This window comes from Scyliorhinus canicula, chromosome 17, assembly GCF_902713615.1.
Source record: "Scyliorhinus canicula chromosome 17, sScyCan1.1, whole genome shotgun sequence".
NCBI lineage: Eukaryota > Metazoa > Chordata > Chondrichthyes > Carcharhiniformes > Scyliorhinidae > Scyliorhinus > Scyliorhinus canicula.
This window is the reverse complement of record NC_052162.1, coordinates 52,384,303-52,404,903: the sequence shown is the minus strand read 5'-3', so window position 1 is coordinate 52,404,903 and position 20,601 is coordinate 52,384,303. Positions and strand designations below refer to the sequence as shown.

Below are 20,601 nucleotides of genomic sequence, written 5' to 3'. Positions count from 1 at the left end.
ACGGAAATGTGCTATTAAAAATTCAAGGAGAGAGGGCGCATCCAAATTTATCTCAAATAAACAATCAATTTAGGGGAACAAAACAAAAATTATTATGCATTATTGATGGATAAATGGAATTTAAATAATCTTTAAATAGATTATTAATTGGCAACTTTTTCCCTCTGTTTTGACTATGTCTTCTGCTGGGAGAGGCAATGTTGTTTTAATGTCCATTCTTGGTTATGTGAACATTATTGATTATGCCTAGTTTCCCTCGAGCTGAACTTTCTTGAATCATGTGTAGTCCACGTGGGAAAGGCATTTCCATAATACTGTTCGGTAAGGAGTTCCAGGGATTTGACCCAACGATGAAGGGATGTCGATATACGTGTAAATCTGGGTGGTGTGGGACTTGGCGGAGAACCTGGAAGGTGATGGTGATCACATGCACCTGCTGCCTTGTCCTTAAAGTTTCTAACTGGTAACTGGTAGAGGTTATGGGTTTGGGAGGCGCCGTTTTAGTGGATCGCTGATCAGCATCTTATAGACAGTGTACAATGACAGTGCATCATGTACTTGTGTTGGATGCTTGGAGAGCATTCCATCCCACTTTGACTTGTGCCTTGAAGGTCATGGAACATACATGTGGGGTGGGATGGATTGGCCTGGCGGTCTTTGCTCACCCTTTTTGTATGTTCTTGCTTTTTCTGAAAATGTCAAGCAGTGAGAATAACTAAGTGAAAGAAAGGACTTGGCGATATTTTAATTAATAGAACAACAGGTGTAAGAAGGAAGTTCATAATGGATTCAGAATTGTGCACTTTTCAACAGTATATCAGAGTTCTGTTCTACGTTACCTTTTAGATGTTGTGTACTTTGCTGCACTATTCTATACTGTATTTAGCTCACTAAATAAATTCTAAATTGCATTTTGTGTACTTCTAAAATGTTCTTTGACAAGTATTTTAATAAAATGTAACTCATTTTGTTCAACCTTAAGCACCCTACCTCAACATTTTGTGTAGTTTAATTGGAGTCATTCCATTCCCATTATCAGTGAAGATCAGACACAGCTCATTTTTAATCTCAGTCACGTCAATCCACATTTGTTTGGCACACACTCCTGGATCACATGCATTATCTGGAATAGAAAAGGGACCTATCATTAAAGCAGTTACTGGCTTCTAGCCTACAGAAAGAGATTGAACATCAAATTGAAACTATACACAAATTCTTAAACATTTGCCAACTTCTCAAAAATGGTCATGAAACAGAAACCAACCAATACAATAAAATTAACTGCACATCTTTAAGGTATTTGAAGGGAATGCATTTACACAAACATTATACATGTTATAGTTTACCTTTAAAGGAGATTGCTCATGATTCAATCAATATCAAGATTCCCTTACATCCTAATCGAACAGTTCTTCTGTCCTATATCCTTTAAGTGTTGCCCTCACTCCCCTGAAGGCTCTGTTTTATGCTAGATCTAGTTCCACAGAGGCCTGTTATTCATGGATACCTCATGCTAGATCTAGTTCCACAGAGGCCTGTGATTCATGGATGCCTTATACAAGTGGCCTTTTCTCAGATGGCAAATGTTGGCAGGTAATTCAATCACAAAGGATTTCATGGTAGAGGTCAATCCTATCCTCATTGAATGATTACACACTTTCCTGCAGATGCAAGGCTCCTGGCTGATGTTTCTACTCCTCATTAAAGAGATGCAGAGACGAAAGTGATGCTCCAATTGTTGACCGTCTGGTATTAGGAAGTTCAGCAAAGGCTTTAATTAGGGACGCACTTATAATTATGTCCTCAAATATGCTCGGATACAGGCAGTTGTTATTCCAGCAGTTCTATGGTAGGTAGCACGCAAGAAATGTGTTTCAACCCACTTCTTACCTTACTTTAAACATGTTGTTAATTTTTTTTCCAATAATGTCATAGCACTGGAGTTACTTTATCGCTATCTATATAGTTGTGATGCTACTGACTAAAGACTAAAAGCAAAATTAGAAAATTCTGTGCACATCAGTTCTGCTGGATTCTGGAGATGGAAAAGACAAGTTGCATTTGGGTGATAAGTTGAAACTCCCCAACACTTCTTCTCAGCTCACCTTGTGCAAATAATTCATTCTTTTCTCCTCCTGTTTCAGTGAAAACTGTTCCAATGCACTTTTAGTTCTTGAGCCTTTGAACTATCCTCCTTTTTTCTAAACTGAGTGAATTCCTGAGCAAATGTTTTCTTTGGGTTTACAGAATTTTTGACCAACTCTGACCATATTTTGTATCTCATTCCAATTGCAAAATGATCTGTTTCTTTAATGGTTAAATCTTTCATTCTACAATCTTCTGAATTTTTGCTGGCTACATTTTGCTGATCAAGTCTCGACATTGGGATTTGAGCCTTCTGACTCAGAGGCAGGAATGCTATCCATGAAGCCACAGCTGACACTGCAGTTATACAGGCAATCTAGAGATTACAAATTCAAATGAAAAATGATATGAAAATGAAAATTGCTTATTGTCATGAGTAGGCTACAATGAAGTTACTGTGAAAAGCCCCTAGTCGCCACATTCCGGCGCCTGTCCGAGGAGGCTGGTACGGGAATCTCACTGTGGCAGATTAAGTTGAACTCAATAAATTTGAGAATTTGTGGACTAGTGCAGCAAAACAATATTCTAATGAAAATTGACAGATAGCTCTAAGAACCCAACTGGTTCACTAATGTCTTCAGAGGTGGAAGCCTCCATTCCTACTTGCACTAGTTTAGATGTGACTCGAATTCCATCTGTCAGTGACTTTTAACACCTTCTCACGTGGCCTGGCATGCCACTGAGTCATTCAAACTTACGACAAGGAAGTGACTTTGCACAGCAACACCAAATGTACAATAAATGTAACCTTGCTACATACCCTAAATCCTGAGCATAATTTTCGTTGTCATGTTCCTGCTTAAAAATCTCCAATTAGTTGTCTTCGTAGTAACCACCACAAGGTGTTATAATGAAATTTAAAATAATCTTTCCAAAGGACTTATTTCGTAATTGCAAGTCTTTTATTAAAAAAATTACAAAGATGCACAGTAATAAGAACCTTTAACAATAAAAACTTGCATTTATAAGGGTGGGAGTGTTCGCGGTCTTAGCCAGGATAGTGCAGGAGGAGGTGGACCCTGACCCTATGGTGGCGATATTTGGGGTTTCAAAGAAGTCGGAGCTCATGGAGAGGAGGAAAGCCAATGTTGTGGCCTTTGCCTCACTGATTGTACGGTGCCGAATTTTACTGGATTGGCGGTCGGCATCGCCACCGGTGTTGGGTGACCTGTACGACTTCCTACAGTTGGAGAAGATAAAATATGAGTTAAGGGGCTCTGCAGAGGGGTGAGAGCAGGTGGGGGATGTTTGTGACCGTGTTTAAGGGGCTGTTCATCACTGGGGGGAGGGGGGGGGGGGGAGAGCAGGGTGAAAAAGGGGGTAAAGTTTTTACAGTCTGTATAGTTGATGTTTCCCAGGGTGTTATGTGTTGTAACCTGTTTTGATACATGTTGGTAATAAAATACATTTTTTTTAAATCTTACTGGGACAAGGGAGAAAAGTGGAGATGGGAAACTGATCAGAGAAGCTTGAAGTACTTTCGCACATTCAGTGAGCAAAATTATGGAGACGGAAGTAGGTGGTCTTTGTGATGGAGAGAACATGAGATTGAAAGTCAAGCCAAGCATGCAATAAGGGTCGGATCTTTACGGCTGTTGGGATTCTCCTTTCCCACTGGCAGTGCACCCCCGCCCGTGAATCCTGCCCAGGATCTTTAGGTTGCGAACAGTCTGCTTGAGGTAAACGCTGGGAGCAGGAAATGGAATGGAACAGAGTATGTGGCAATATTCTAAATGTTTAATTGGGCGAACATTTCAGATCAACCAGAGCTGGATGCTGAACAAGCGATCTGACAACAAAGCAGTGGAGGGAATGAGAGAGGTAATGAACAGGTGAGGCTGTCTGTTGTCAGTGTTGAATCCCACATTGTCTATTATGTTGATGTTGGTTAGGGGTACGTATCGATAAGAAATATGTATGTATATATGGAGGCTCCAGAGGTATCAGAGAAGGGGATGGAAAAGAAACCACTGCAGAAGGTTCGCTGTGTCCATGACTGGATTGGTAATAATAGTGCCACTCAGCTGGAGAGACGCATTGGAGGAGGATGATGTGGTTAACTGTATCACGACGGGGCCGATCCCCGAAGTAGAAAAATATCTACTTGGCACTGCCAGCCTGGCACCTTTGATGTGCCAGGCTGGCACCCAGGTGGCACTGCCAGGGTGCCAGTGCCAAGGTATCCGGCTAGTACCAGCAGTGCCAGATTGCCACCCTGCCCAGAGGGCAAGCACCTGGGGGCCTCAAAATTCTTGGGCGACCCCTACGAGTGCCGTTCCACCTGGTCCCAATTTATGGACACCAGCACTGAACGGCGCTCGCTCGGGTTGTCCAAGGCAAAGAAATTAGATCTCAATGCCTTGGTTAGATAGTGAGAATGCATATCTCACTCTACTATGCAGATTTGCTGAGACGTTATCGGCCCACAATGGGCGGGTTTCACATTGTGACGTCTTGCGAGATCACGTTAGACCTCATGAGGCATGGCGAGTTGGGTAGATCCCAGAAGAGGGTCCTCCTGGCATCTATCGGCTGATCCAGAGTATGGTGCAAATCTGACAACTCCAGTGGCGCGTACAGGATGTTGAATGGACGTCTCATTTTTTAGTTCTTGGAAAAATAAAGTTCTCTTAGATCATTCATCGCTAAAGGCCCCACTTGGTCATGCTTTCTAAACCTGTTCCGGAACCCAGGAAATTGAAACCTTCAAATGCACTCACTTCAAATCACTTGCCACTGGTCTGTTCTACAATGAACAGTCTAGTTTGAGTGCTGCCCAGAAATCCCTGATATTAAATGTATTAAGAACATAGAAGAAAGTGAATTTATAGTTTAAACAATTTGCAGCAATTTTCGTTGGCAATGTTCTCACCCCTAATCTGCCCCTTTCTTATTTCAGACCTGGTTCAAGGTGGGTCTCGTATTTTTCATCAGGATTTCATGATATCTAAACAATCTAGACAGTAACCTTCTTTACATTCCAACAATTTATACCACCAATTAAAACTAAAATTCAAGAGGGCAAATGTTTTCTTACATCTCCAGAACTTGTAAATATCTTGGGCTAGATATCTTGGGCTGGTGGGATGCTCCGTTTTGCCAGCAGCCCGGGGGTTTCCCGACGGCGTGGGGCTGCCCCACAATGGGAAACCCCATTGACCAGCCGGCGTAACGGAGCATCCCGCCAGCGGGTCAAGGCAGAAATGTGGCGTGGCGGGACAGAGAATCCAGCGTCCTCTTTTAAAAATAAATATTTAATTCTTAAACTGAAATGCTGATTTTCAAGATTTTAATTTGCATATTCCACAGGCATGTTATCAACAGATTGCATCATAATAATATATTTATTTCTACAGTTCAGCAATTTCTTGTTCAGAATTAGTATTGTTTAAAAAATACAACCTTTTTCTCAGGTAATAATAATTGCACTCTTTTCTCTTGTGATTCTGATCCTTGTTGTGATGGTAACATCACGTTGACGTGACAGGAAAAGAATGCAAGACAAACTTGTACATTTAAAATTATGCACAGTGAGCAACATTACAGAACAGGAAGGAAAACTGCAACATGCTGATTTTTAACAGTATAACTGCAACACACTTCTGTGACTACCTATTACAAAACAGTTCCTTTTTACTCCGGCACAGCTCAACTGATGCTGTTAGAAATTGATCAAAACTAGTAACCGGCAGCACGTTCTACTCTCACTGGTGTGGTTATTAAAGCTTGCATAAAGAGGTGGAATCTTAATCTCTGCCTTGAAATCTAAAAAAAATGTAATCTTCGAAACAGAATAATTGTCACTGAACTTATTTAGCTTTTGATAGAAATAACATGATAGGAAAATGAATTAGGCTTAATGTCATGCCAATTTGCCTCTTGTGTGTTACTTTTAACTGATCACCTGACAATCATCAGTGATAAACCTGAAACTATTGCCTGACTCTAGTGATATTAATACCCTCTTCAGACACATTCTGTATGTGGATAGGAAATGTCTGTAATCTATCTGTATTGTTAGGTGTCTATTATAGTTCAGTAGAAGATATTTAACACCAACAATCAGGTTTCCCTCAAATCTTAAAAAAAGAGATCTGCAGTGCATTTTTATATACATGCACAATTGTGCTTTATCAAACTTGCTAACAAGTGATAATTTTACATATATATTCAACCAGCCTGGAGGCTGCTTATTACAAGACAGCACAGCAAGTATTTGTCCACTTTTAAATGAGCACATGTAGAATATAGAAAATAACCTGATCCCAGAAAACTGGCTGGGGTAAGGGGAGGAGACCAGGCGCAGAGAAAAAGGGTGGTTTGCTGACATTTTGCATTTTACCCTGCCTAAACCTTTCAGTACACAGTAAACAGCAATTTTAGTTGCAACACAAATTAAGCAAGCCCTTTTTGAAGAACACAGTGCTCAAAAAACAGAAGTAGCCAATGAGTCTGATTCAAAGATTTGTGAAACAGTCATAATAAAAGTCATACATTGCTGTATTTACTGTCAGCAGAGCAGAGATCTGTTTGGGATTTCTGGTCCATGGCCTTTGTCGAAAAGGCAGCTTTTAAGGAAGGCCTTAAAAATAAGAAAGAGAGATGGACAGGCAGAAGAGATTAGTGTCACAACACCCTGGGCTAGTCCGCGGACAATTCCAGCCCCATTTGACCCAGAGTCGCAACACAGGTGAAATTAAATGTTACATTAATTCCTATGGCTTTGGTTGACTTAAATTGACCAGTCACTAAACACAAGTAACCTTTTATTATTAACAGTATAATAATTAAATAGGCAAAAGAAATACAACTGACTAGCTAATACCCCTTCCTAACCCCTTTGTTTCAATACTTCTTCCTTCTTGGCACCAGTCGGTTTCACAAGTCGGCGCAACATCGAGGGCCAAATGGTCTGTACTGCGCTGTAATGTTCTATGTTTCTAGATGGTATGCTCTGGCACGGTTGTCTATTTTTTTTTTTGCAGATTCAGGATCCTTTCAAGTTTACAGTAAAGATTTTCCAGGCACTCACTGCTTTTAAAACAATAAAACAGTTCTTCACTTCAGCAGCGAGAGAGGCTGTTCAGGGTGGCGCAGTGGTTCGCACTGCTGCCTCACAGCGCTGAGGATCAGTGTTCGATCCTGGCCCTGGATCACTATCCATGTGGAGTTTGCACATTCCCCCTATGTTTGCGAGAGACTCATCCCCACAACCCAAAGATGTGCAGACTAGGTGGATTGACCACGCTAAATTGCCCCTTAATTGGAAAAAAAGTAATTGGATACTCTAAAATTAAAAAAGATTGTTCTATTCCCTTCCAAGGTCTAAATACTTTTTTTAAAATTTAGAGCACCCAATTCATTTTTTCCAATTAAGGGGCAATTTAGCATGGCCAATCCACCTAACCTGCACATCTTTGGGTTGTGGGGGCGAACCCCACGCAAACACGGGGAGAATGTGCATACTCCACACGGACAGTGACCCAGGGCCAGTATCGAACCTGGGACCTCAGCGCCGGGAGGCAGCAATGCTAACCATTTTTCAGAAAAAAAAAATCTCAGAGACTTAACCACATAGCCATAAACCGCTTAACCTGTGAAGACATTATTTGCAAAACGACTGGACAAGTGCTGCCAAAGTCTAAATACTTCTGCCCTGTTCTCTCATAAAGCATCACGCAGGAACCAATCACTGACTGTTTTCAGGCAGTATACTGTCTCTGACCAACCCATAGGTTGCCAGCCAGCCAATCGAATAGACTTCCTCCAAAGCTGGTTCCTAAGACACGCTTGGCGCCGACGAGTCCCATCTCTCCAAATATAAAACCTGGAAACACAATGTCCTCTAAGCAGGCTGCTTCAGCTTGAGTCCTCTGTTTAAAGACACATTCTGAATATTGGTTCTTGGACAAAAAATAATAAATGAAGATGGGAACAAAGTAAACAGGAAGGACTCTTACATTAGGGTGGGAATTCTAGTGAAATAGTTCAGGGAATGGTCAACAATGGGTGCATATGTGGGAAAGGCCAGTGTCATAAGACATTGTTCTCAGGTGTGGGCAGAGGTTTTTAATGGCGAAGGTTGAAGATATAACGGGTTACAAGAATGGGGGTTTTACATTTATGGCATTGGGAATTCAGGTAATGTAGGCCAGCAAGAACTGAGTCGGGCAGCAAGTACGTGAATAGGACCTGGCATGGGATAGGATTCAGGCAGAGTGATTTTATTGAGCTTACATTTACAATAGTTGGAGGACAGCCACGAAAGCATTGGAATAGTCAAGTATGTTGCCTAAAAATGGGCTGAGGCAAGGGGAGATGATATAGGGGAAAACCTTTGGTGAGGGAATAAAGACTCTAAACCAGTCATATAATTGAACTTTGTGATTGAACTATGGAATTCATGAAGCATTTTCACACAAAGGGTAATAGAAATATGGATTATTTTTCTTGCAAAAGGTTGTATACTGATTCAATTGGAACTTTCAAGAATGAGGTCAATAGAAACATGGAATTTTTCTTGCAAAAGATTGTATACTGATTCAAATGGAACTTTCATGAATTAGGTCAATAATTTCTTGTTAGGTAAAGATATCAAAGATTGTAGCTACAAAGTAGATAAACAAGAGTTGAGGCTCTGATCAGCCAAGACCTATTTGAATGGTGGAGCAGATTTGAGGGGCTTAACAGTTTGCTCCTAGCTCCACATTCACGCAATGTTTGCAGGTAAGTACTTTTGCATTGAATAACAATTAGGGTGGAGCATCCTGGTTCTCATTTTCTCCCTGGACTGCAGGCTCACCTTAGATCGCAGCTAACTAAGAAATCATAACCACAGCTTAGCAGGTCTGCATGAAACAGTCGCCACTGAAAAAAGTATGTGAATTTTGTCACTAATAAAGCAGAAAAACTTTTTTTCTTTATTATTAATAATCATATGCCTGGAGGTAATTTGAAGTAAAAGTTGAGAGACTCAAATCCCGTAAAGAAAACTAATATGATCCATCATTTCATTTGGCATATTCACAGGAATGTCAAATTTTGGTCAGAATGGAGATTCTTGAGAGGGGTCTCTTTTGTCTCAATAACATTCCAGTGACACAATTTTTTTGGTTCTGGAATAGCCACTTTGAAAAGAGAAAGGGTTACAACTTTAGAGCTGTATGAATCCAGAAAACCCTCCAGAACAGCTTCAATACACATGGAACTGAAGCCTTTTTTTCCCCCCTTAACTGCATTAAAGTGCCTAGCAAGTGGTTAACATTAAAAAGGCAGAAAACAATAGAATTGAAGCTAAAAAAAATAAAATCAAGATTCCCTAAAGGCTAATTCTGTACAAAACAGACAGGGAAATATTTTGAAAGAAAAATACATTCCTTACTCATAAAAAGGTTAATGTTACCTTGTAATAGTTCACAAATTAGTTGACAGTCTAGGTTTGCAATTGAGTTTCAAGTCTCCTTAATCCATCCATGCAGCAAGTAATTAAATGTCTACATTTTCTACCCTGTGGACACATCCTCTAACTGATTACTTGGCATTTTAAGAAACACGTAGCATGACAAGGATCACAGCGAACTGAAGGTCTGCTAAAACAGCAACATGCACAAGACGTTGCAAGTTAAGAAATACCCTAAATTATTATCCATGTAGCTCCATTACATATGGCCAAGTATCCAAGTGAATTACAAATTATTGTTTTTAAAATAATTCAGCATAATATTTTGGCCTCAACCAACTAAAGAATCTTGCTTCCAGTAACACAAGGCTGATACTTATAGTTCAGCAAAGCCACCATTAGATTAGTTAAATCTGTAGACTTGAATTATTGAACAAAGATTTAATTACAAATATTGGGTTAACAGTCAGTTTTCATAATATAAGTGCTGAAAAGGGTCATTAGGCGAACTCTGATGCAGCTATTCAGTATAAATTGCAGGAGAAATTATGGGACAACATTGAAATTTAGTCTAAGGATAATTCAATTAATTCCTCTAATTATCTCGACCTACCTGTAACAGGACTTATTTGGGTAATAACTTGAGGCTTAGTTAACTTGTAATCCATTAGGTCTGCTGTCTGCAGCCCTCTATCTACTACCATTTAACATGTAGTTCATTAGCCTCATTAGCTCCACCACCAAATGGAAGAACAATCTTATCTTTTGTCCTCTTACTTACTTTTCTAAAATAATTCTGGATGACTCCAAAACGTACTGTCTTGCAAATTAATTTTGAAAAAGTTGTCAAGTGAAGAATTGTACTCATTGATATGAAAATAAATACTATCTCTTATTTAGTGTTAAAATACAATATTGTAGTGATAACTTTATTGCTGATCAACTGATATTTATTGGCAGGAAAAAATAGAAATCAAACCTGATTGAGGTTTTTTTGGTTATTCACAGCATTTCTGAGTGGAGAATAGGGCTGATTAAAGTGGAAATGATTTCAGCTTACCACAAAAGAAAACACTACTGCTTCAGTATTACAGTTCATGAACCACCGTCTCTCAATTAACTTTTATACGTTTTCTTAAATTATATTATTTGTCACCCACCCGTTATTATTCCTCATGATCACCCAACACTCCTGCCCATCCCCAATAACCTTTCACCCTCTTGTTAATCAAGAATCGATTTAGCTCAGCCTGCGAAGAAATATTCAAAGACTCTGCTTCCACTGCCTTTTGAGGAAGAGCGTTCCAGAGACTCCCAACCCTCAAGAGAAGATTTCTCCTCATCTTTATCTTACATGAGTGACGCCTTGTTTTTAAAGTAACCCCCAGTGTATGGATCCCAAGGGGGTTGGTTAATTCAGTTGACTGGACAGCTGGTTCATGATGCAGAGTGGGTTCAATTCCCATAGCGGCTGAGGTTATTTACAAAGGTCCCGCCTTCTCAACCTTGTGCCTGACTTGAGGTATGGTGACCCTCAGGTTAAATCACCACCAGTCAGCTCTCAAAAGGGGAGTGCAGCCTATGGTCCTCTGGGACTGTGGTGGCATTGACCTGTATTCCAAAAAGAGGAGACAAGGAAATAATAATGTCAACATTGGAGCATTGCTTAGGTTAAGTTTCACAAGCCAATAAGCTGTATGATACAAATAAAACCTTACAACTCCAACCTGTACAAAAATATTGATAAGGCTTTGTTCCTGCATTGTGCCATATTGTATTTAAGATTAGTATTCAGTGAATTGTTACATGGTTTGTGGCCAAGGTGCACTGGAGTGCACAGGATATAGGTCAGTGGATTCAGAGATGCTCTTCCTATTTCCACTCTTGAGATGTGTGCTCAGAAACATAGTCTATATATGTACAGAAGTGTCAAAAGTTTGGACTGCAGTTGGATGATGATTTACAGATGACTGAGAGACTATTGCCAGAATTCATTGTGTATTAGCTTCTGGTAAATATTATAAATGATCTGTAAACTGCTGGAACATTTCCTTTTAAAGTTGTTTTGACACTGTTATTTTAATTTGTATTCTGGGGCGCTTGCATTTGAGAGTCAGCCACCAGCATTAATGTTGTTATATCTGTTTTCTGAAGCAGATTACACTTATATAAATTTCAAACCTTTTTAAAAAGCTGTCAGTTTTATCACCTTGCACTGTGTTAACATTGACTACAGAGAGCATCATTCAGTGGCTCAATTGCAAACAATAAAGGACCTGAGTAATTGCACGGAGCTGATTTTCATTTATTATAATAATAATCTTTATTGTCACAAGTGGGATTATATTAACACTGCAATGAAGTTACTGTGAAAATCCCCTAGTCGCCACATTCCGGCAGCTGTTCGGGTACACAGAGGGAGAATTCAGAATGCCCAAATTACCTAACAGCAAGTCTTTCGGGACTTATTGGAGGAAACCGTAGCACCTGGAGGAAAAATACGCAGACACGGGGAGAACGTGCAGACTGCACACAGACAGTGACCCAAGCCGGGAATCACACCTGGGGCCTTGGAGCTATAAAGCAACTGTGCTACCGTGCAGCCAATCATCTCTGGGATCCAGATAAAATGGTGGCCGTGGATTGCAAACCTTGTAGAGTGGTCACCTATGGGCAGACAGCATTGGAGTACCTCTCAAATAAGTAACTATTCCAATGCTCTCCTAGCTTCTCAAGTAACTATTCAAATGCTCTCCTGGCTTGTCCTCCACCTTAAACCTTCTGTAGACTTGAGAAAACGCATAACTCTTGTTGCCCATACCCTACCTCATGCCAAAATCAGCTCCCATCACCCTGTGTTCACTGAACTACCCTGGCTCTTAGTACGGCAATGCTTCAATTTCAAAATTTGCATGTTTCTCCATGGCCTTGCTTTTCCCATCGCCAAAACCTCTTCCAACCCTCAGAAATCTCTGCACCCCTCCAAATCCAGTCTTTTGTGCATCACAGTTCTCTTTGTTTCACGATTAGTGACGATGTCTTCAGCTGTCTAGGCTTTAAACTCTGGAATTCACTCCCTAAACCTCGCTATCTCACTGCATTTTTCTCCTCCTTTGGTGTTCATTCAAGCCGTTCAGTCAAGCCTATCATTTTTGGTCACCTGTCCTCACATCTCCTTATGTGGCTCAGTATTAAGTTCTACTCGATGATCATCCTGTGAATGCCCCTGGACATTTTACCACCTTTAAAACGCAATATACATAAAAATTATTGTTGTTAAGTCATATCCCCTCAGCCTGGTTCTTTTTGATTGAACAGTTCCAGGACAATTGGAAGGATTCAACAATTACTACTTAGATTGTTTGGGGGGCCTTTAACATAGTATTGCAAAACACTTCAGAGTGGATAGAAGAATACTTATATACTGTAGTACAGTTAATGAAGAAAAAATGTACCGCGGGCAAAATGAATGCTTATCCAAGGAAAACAATTTTGGTGTAGCTGACAAAATCTCAAACAAAGCGGTGAATTTTAGAGAGTGTCCCAAAGGAGGAAAGTCATGTCTGGAGCTGACTGAAAAACACGATCAAGGGTTCAGCAGAAGTTGAGCTTTTTATATGAAGCAAATCCAAAGACAGGTGATGTTATAGAAGCAACAAGATGGAGTAGATCGGATAGGAAGCTCAGGTGCAGGTCAAGCAGGAACTGTCAAATTCAGTCCAAAACAGTGGGTGGGGAGGGGGAAATCGAATTGGGGCAAGGGTATCCAGTTTTTGATTCAGAATTCTGAATGTGTAGCTGGAGAAAGTTCATCTAATCAAGAAGCAATCTGACAACGCAGAGGTAGTCCAAGAGAAGGAATAGAGGTGTAGAGCTGGGCATCATTGACGTACATGCGGAAGCTAACATGCATGTCCTTGGGTGATGTCACAAGGGATAGCACATGGCCAAATACTATGCTAATGCTATGGGGGGGGAAGAAACGTCATTGCTGGAGGTGCTACAACTACAATTGGATAGGTATGAATGAATGGAACCAAATTATGGCAATCCCAGTGAGCTGGACAAATGAGGGAAGATATTTGGGGAGGATGAGGTGACCGACTGTGTCAAAGGACAAGTTGTGGGAGATAGGGGGCGGGATTCTCCGAACACACGCCGAGCCGGAGAATCGGCGGCGGGCCGTGCGAATCACGGAGGCCTGTCGATTCTCTGGCCCGGATGGGCCAAGCTGCCATAAGAAAAGAGCCGAGACCTGCCGCCGCCATTCTAACCTGCTCTGGGCAGAAGTGACCTCAGCGTGTAAGGGTCGGGTGACGACCTTTGGGGGGGGGGGGGGGGGGGGGGGGGCGCTCCGATGTGGCCTGGCCCACGATCAGGGCCCACCAATCGGCGGGCCGACCTATGTGGCTGGGGGCCTCCTTTCCTGTGCCATGTTGCATCGGGGCCAGCATGTTGTAGGAGGTCACTGGGCATGCGTATTTTGGCGCCGGTGCCACTGCGCATGTCCTCGTTGGCGCCAGCGCAACTGCACATGGGCAGATCCCGTGGCGCACAGTTTGCGCCAGGATCTGCAGCTGGAGCAGCGCAAACTGTTCCAGCACCGTGCTGGCCCCCTATAGGGGCCAGAATTAGTCATGGGAGTGGCCCGTTCATGCCATTGTAAAGCATGACGCCATTTACGACAGCATGGACACTCTGCCGCGGGATGGGAGAATCCCGCCCAGGACACCCCAGCCAATGAGTATAACATTTTAGTTTACGTTGATGAGGGCCAATTAAATGTGGTAGCAGGGGTGAAGCCTGATTAGAGATTCAAACATGAAAGTTGGCACAAATTTGGGAGGCGACAAAAATGTTTAAGAACCCATTAAGGTAAGTGTAATAGGTTGGTGGTCTGCAAAGTGGAGGGGGGTCTGCAAAGTGGAGGGGGGGGCAAGAGGAGGAATTTTGAAAAAAAATGAGGTGATGCTAATGGTTTGAAAGGCCAGGGAATCCAAAGAGTAGGAATCATTTATACTGTCAGCTTGTGTGAGAGCTAAGAAGAGAAGATAAGATAGCTGGTCAGCGGTTTAGTAGGAATGGGGTGAAGAAAGCTGGAGAAGAGAAAACTGGAGAATGTTGGCGGAATCAGGAGTGGAGAAAAGGGAAGCCAAAGGAGAAGTTTGGCATGGGGAGCAGCTGAAGGAATGGTTTAAAATTGATTTATGAAATGTTCCATGATGTCTTTATACCTGTTGCAGGCAATAACAAAAAGGGGAGAGGGGCTTATGGAAGCAGTTGGTAAAGGAGAAAACTCAGGAGGAGGGTCATATTTTCTCTCCATATTCGTCCCAGCTTAGTGAGCAGATTTGTTAGAGAGTGAGGCCCGATAGTTCTTGATGTGGTCCTGCCGAATCAGGTGATAGTTGCTAAGTCAGTTGTCAGATAAGCTAAAGTGTGCACCTTTTTGATTTGAGAACAAAGATGGGGACTATACCAGGAGAACTGGCCGAGATGGGAGGGAAAAACATTTTTTTGGGGGCAATATGTGCTTTGTATTCAATTCAGGCTTTTGTGACCTTGGATTTTGTGTTTTTATTTCCTTCCATCAGGCTCCACAGGTGGTTAGTGGACTAAGTGAACTCTGAAAGATGGATGCAGTTTGGACTATGACAATTTGAAGGGATTATTTCATGGGGAAAGTTCCGGTTCAAATTTAACCTTGTGGCTCCTTTAACTTGTTCACTATATTCTGATCGACTGCTGCCAAAGCTACTACAGTACTATTAAAGATGGACCACCAAGGTGGCACTGTGTATGCGTAATTCTAGAGCACCAGCATGAGAGACCTGGCAAGCATCTGTGTGAGCATGCTCAGGTTAAGTCATTAAAGAGGGGACAATTGGAGGAACAGAAGCCATGCTTTCCCTAACCTGACAGATTAATATTTTCTTCAATGCAGAAACTACCAGCAGAGCTTGCAAATTTGCTTGCAGTTTATTTGCATGTAGGTGTGACCAGTATAGCACACACCAGATAAAAGAGGACTATATTGTTTTGTCTGGTACCGTACGGCCCATGTGTCTCCATATCAGCTCCACAGATGCCAGGTGATTTGTCGAGTGTTTTTAGCATTCTCTATTTATATTTTAAATTTCCAGCTTATGGAAGTTTATATGTTAAATTTCCAGCTTATTCCCAGCTGGTATTGTACAGCCAATGAATGTCTCATTTTTTTGGGCAGGACACATACAGTGGAGTACTGATAAGGACCATACCATCACTGCAGCAGTATAGTTGGGTAGATGGTCACGCATATGGCAAGTTTCAGTCAAAGCCAGGATGCTAATGCACTCATAAAGCTGTAGATGACAAGTGCCGTGTTTGCAAGTGAATAAACATTTAGGAAGTAAAAGAGAGGGATAAACCTGTTAACTGTAGGCCAGTTGGTAGTACAGATATCTAGATACTATAACCCAGGACAAAACTCTTAAGTGAAAGACATGCGTTAGTTAACAAATGACAGTCAACATCAAACTGTTAAGGAAAAATTGTATCTGACAAACTAGATTGAGTAATTTGATGAAGTAAATGAGAGCTGAAGGTAGTCTTGTTGAGTACACAGATTTACTAAGATATTCAATAAAGTTCCATACAAATGACTTGTTAAAATCAGAGCCTTTAGGGCTGAAGGAGCAATGGCATTGTGGCTAAGAATCAGAAAGTAGAGATATGTGGTGAACAGTTGTTTGAGGAACGGGAGGGAAGTACACAGTGGTGTACCTCAAAGGATAGTGTAACTGCCAGAGCTCTTCTAATGTGTACAATGACCTGGACTTCGATATAGAAGGCAAAATTCTGAGGTACGCAGATGACACAAAACTTGGAAGTTGAGTAAGAGTACAATAGCAAACTTCAGGATAGCAAAATCAGGCTGATGAAATTGGCAGCACACATCAGATTAAATTTAATGCAGAGAAGTGGGAATTTTGTATTTTGTAAGGAAGAATGAGGACTGGCAATATAAACAAAGTAGTACAATATTAAAGAGTGTGCTAAAGCAGAGACTTGTGGGTTCACAAATACAAATATCTGAAGGGGAGGACAGGTTGAGAAGACAGTTAAAATAAAATGGGCTTTATCAACAGTCATAGAATACAAAAAAACAAAGGGCTTAGGCTAAACTAAACCTTCACAAATCACTAGTTAAGCCTCAACTGGAATACAGGACGGAATTCTCCGACCCTGCGCCGAGTCGGAGAATCACTGGGTGGGGGGGGGGGGGGAAGCTGCGAATCCCGTCCCAACGGCGGCTGCCCTTTACTCCAGCGCCGTTTCTCGGGCAGGGGCGTGATTCCTGCTATGCCAATTGTGGGCCGTTGACAGCAACCCCCCCTCCCCGCCAATTCTCCGTGCCCCGATGGGCCGAGCGGCCATCCATTTTTTGCCAGTCCCGCCGGCATGAATTATTCACCTCATGCACGGCAGGACCTGGCAGGCGAGTATGCGGGGGTGGTCCTCGGTGGGGCGCAGGGAGATCCGACCCCGGAGGGGGGGGTCCGGGGCCCACCGATCTGCGGGTGGGCTTGTTCCGTGGGGGGACTTCTTTCTTCCGTGCCAGGCCCCTGTGGGGCTCTGCCATATTGCCCGGGGGTTCGGCGCGAAGAAGAGAACCCCCGCGCATGCGTGGAAATACGCCAGCCGGTCCATGCATGCGCGTGATCATGCTGGCTGGTCCGCGCATGCGCGAACTCGCGCTGGCCCTTCGCCGCCGGCTGGAGCGAAGCTAACGACTCCGGCAGCAACCTAGTCCCCTAGAAAGGTGAGAATTCCTCAGCTTGGGGGGCCGTTGACGCCGGTTTTCCCGCCGGCATGGGGACATAGCTCCATTTTCTGAGAATCCCGCCCAATTCTGCAGCCATACTCTTGGAAGGGTGTCAAAGTCTTAAAGACCATTATGAGAATGATGCCAGGGATGAACAATTCAGTTAAATGGCAAGACTTGACAAGTTGTGATTGTTCTTACAGCAGAGAAGGTTACGAAGAGATTTAATAAAGGTGTTCAAAATAATGAGAATTTGAAAAAATATTCCCTGGAAGGGGATTAATGAGCAAAGAACACAAGATCATGAGCCAAAGCACCAGCGTTTAAAATAAATCACTGTGTTATTGATTTGGAAAGCACCATCTGAAAGGATGGTGGAAACAGTAGCTTTCAAAATGGAATTGGATAAATTAATGAAAGAAACAAAATCAGCGTCACATTGGTGAGAAAGTAAGTGCAACTAATTGGATGCCACTTTCAAAGAGCTGATGCAGAACGGCCTCATTCGAAGCTGTAAGATTCTATTCTACATTCTACAGAAAGAGAGGGTGATACTTGGTTGTCTTGCAGAGTCAAAAGGAACAATGTTGTCTGAGGTGAGCAGGTCAGGAAATAGGTTGGTGAGGTTAACCTCGAACAGACGCTGGTGAAAAAGTTGATGAGAGGGGAGGTGGGCAATTGAGATTGTTGCTTGTGGGGAGGCAGAAGTGAGACAATGTCAGGAAAGGAACAGAGGTCGGCCTGGGTTTATCCAAGGTAGATTCAAGCTTCGGAGAAAGAAAAGATGGATTGGAGTCTGATTTGAGGTTCACAGTGCCCAAAAAGAAAATGAAACCTGGCATGACTGGAAAAGATATACACAAGAGACTGGCAGCCCCACACAGATAACAAGATAGACAGAATATGTCACGGTCCTATGTGGCAGCCAAAATGCACATGAATGAACACAGTGAATTAGCAGTACTTGGGTATGGCCAAGATTAGAAGAGGCATAACCTGACCGTAAACACAGAACTTTTGAGGCTGTGAAATTCACATCTGCATTATTCCAAATCTTCAAAAAAATTGTTACACTTAGTAAATTATTTCATGGGATGTGGGCATTGCTGACAAGGTCAACATTTGTTGCCCATCTTTAATTGCCCTTCCTAGGCCATTTCAGAAAACAGTCAAAACAGGTAGGGATGGCAGATTTCCTTCCTGAAAGGACCAGGTGCGTTTTTAGCTGCTGTCCTGGGGATCTGAACCCACAGCATTGACCTGAACCTCTGGATAACAAGCCCAGTTACATTACCATTATGCCACTGTTTACAAGTGATCAAATTAAGCAACCAACATGTTAGCCCACAGGTTTAAATTTCACGACCAACAATCTCAACTAAAATTAAAGCATACCAAGAAGCAAAGTTGACAAATTCAGCAAACAATGTGTTTATATAGACATACAAGGGAGCCCAGCCCCCCCTCCCACCCCCACCGCACAAGTTTAATGAGCATAGGCAGCTCACAGTTTTTAAACCCAGTCATTCTCTCAGCACTTTCCCATTCAGCGTACAGCTCTCCTTGGTAAGAGAATGGTGGAGGTTCTTTGGAAAAGTGCAGGTTGTTCAAGAACAGGGTCGAGGCAGTGAGAAACACTGTATGCAACAGTGGGGTAAAGGGAGGGAGTAATGCAAAGAGAGTGAGAGTCAAGTCTGTTCAGGTGTGGGAGGTAATAAGACAATCTTGGGCAATCTTGCAACAATATTCTGGGATAAAGAAAAGAAAACAAGTTTACATGTAGTGTCAAGGTGACTAGAATTAAGGGTTACAGGGAGAAGGCAGGACTTGGAGAGTGTTAGATCAACCACGATCTCATTAAATGACCGAAGGGATGAATGTTTATATTCCTATGGTCTTATGGAAAATCAAAACAGATAGTAATAACGGGCCGACAGGACCAAAAATCTTTTGCTCTAGTATTTGAAAGGATAGAGGATGGCAAACAATAAAAGATAGTAGAAAAATAGAAGTCCAGAGATGACAAAAGTAAGCTTCATAACAGGATTAGGGGAAGGCGGGTGGAATGAGGCATGTATGAATCATAAGAATGAATCTGTTGGCCTGTTCCAATGTCATAAATACTTGCACTAACTAACACGAAACAGACTGATCAGGATGGGTCATTCTGCTGATAAAGTGATGAGCTAAACTAGAACTTTTTGTTCAAATTCCTGCTTAGACCACAGTGCATTTGGAACTACAATTATCCCTGACTATCCTTCCACTTTGGACAGACTGCCACTCAGCCCATTGAAACACTGCCGGCTAACACCCCAGAGCTGACCAGACATATGTGGCCCCCGAGCGAGCCAACCACAGCCGGGCCCCCGAGCAGGCCAACCACAGCCGGCCCCCCGAGCCGGCCAACCGCAACTGACCCCCGACCCAGCCAACCACAGCCGGCCCCCCGAGCCGGCCAATCACAGCGCCCCGCGTGCTCCCCTGCCCGCAGCCAACCCGGAAGTTGCAGACTCGCTTACATTGTCACGCGGTGTTTGTTGTGATTCCGTTGCGCTCTGTGATTGGCCGGAAAGCCAGCAGCGGGGAGGGGGAAGTCAGGTGACAAGAAGTGCTGCAGACAACTGACAGCTTGTTCAATCCCTTCCACCCAACCAGCTCATTACTTTACAACCCGAACACGTTGTTCCTTCTGGCGACCCGGGGTCCATCGGACGGCGCCAACCCTACTCTGTTGCTGTCTCTGCCGCGCGTCACTTCACGGGCGTTAACGGCAGTTCAAATTCAATTGGCTCGCGCAAATGCTAATCAGACATTCCAGCCAATCGGGTACTTGCAGCCCACCCCAAGCTCGCTGACTGGCCAAGGCCCATGTCCGTCAGAGGTGGGTGAGCCCGACCCCGACGGCTGATCCGCCGCCCTATTGGCCCAGACATCCGTCAGTCATCCAGGCGATCGCCCCGCCCCCGCCGGGCAAGTTTGGTTGTCCCTACGGTGGGACTTGGGACATAATTAAATAATTAAATATACAATTTCAGACGGCTGAACTGTTGTGATTAGCAGAGGAGCCGAGCATGAGCGATATGATATCACACAATTAGAATGACAAGCCTTACCTATGAGCTCGGCGATTGCGCTGAAAGGCCAGGTGTGACTGGTCGAGTTCGTGTGTAAGTAGGTGGGGCTCATCTGAAGAGCAAAATAAAACATCGTCAGCGTTATTTGGCAGATGTGCAACTCAGCTCCATCA

At 42.9% G+C, this 20,601-nt stretch overlaps 1 protein-coding gene across 1 annotated transcript in view; it reads right to left on the bottom strand.

Annotated features, from left to right (window-relative positions):
* LOC119951403 (MORC family CW-type zinc finger protein 3-like) overlaps positions 1-20,601 on the bottom strand; it is a 147,601-nt gene that overhangs the window by 126,860 nt on the left and 140 nt on the right. The window contains exons 2-3 of the mRNA XM_038774562.1: positions 20,468-20,540; positions 991-1,123 (exon numbers count right to left, since the gene is read on the bottom strand). Coding sequence (XP_038630490.1) covers positions 991-1,123; positions 20,468-20,540 — 206 coding nt within the window. The remainder of the gene's footprint in view (positions 1-990; positions 1,124-20,467; positions 20,541-20,601) is intronic.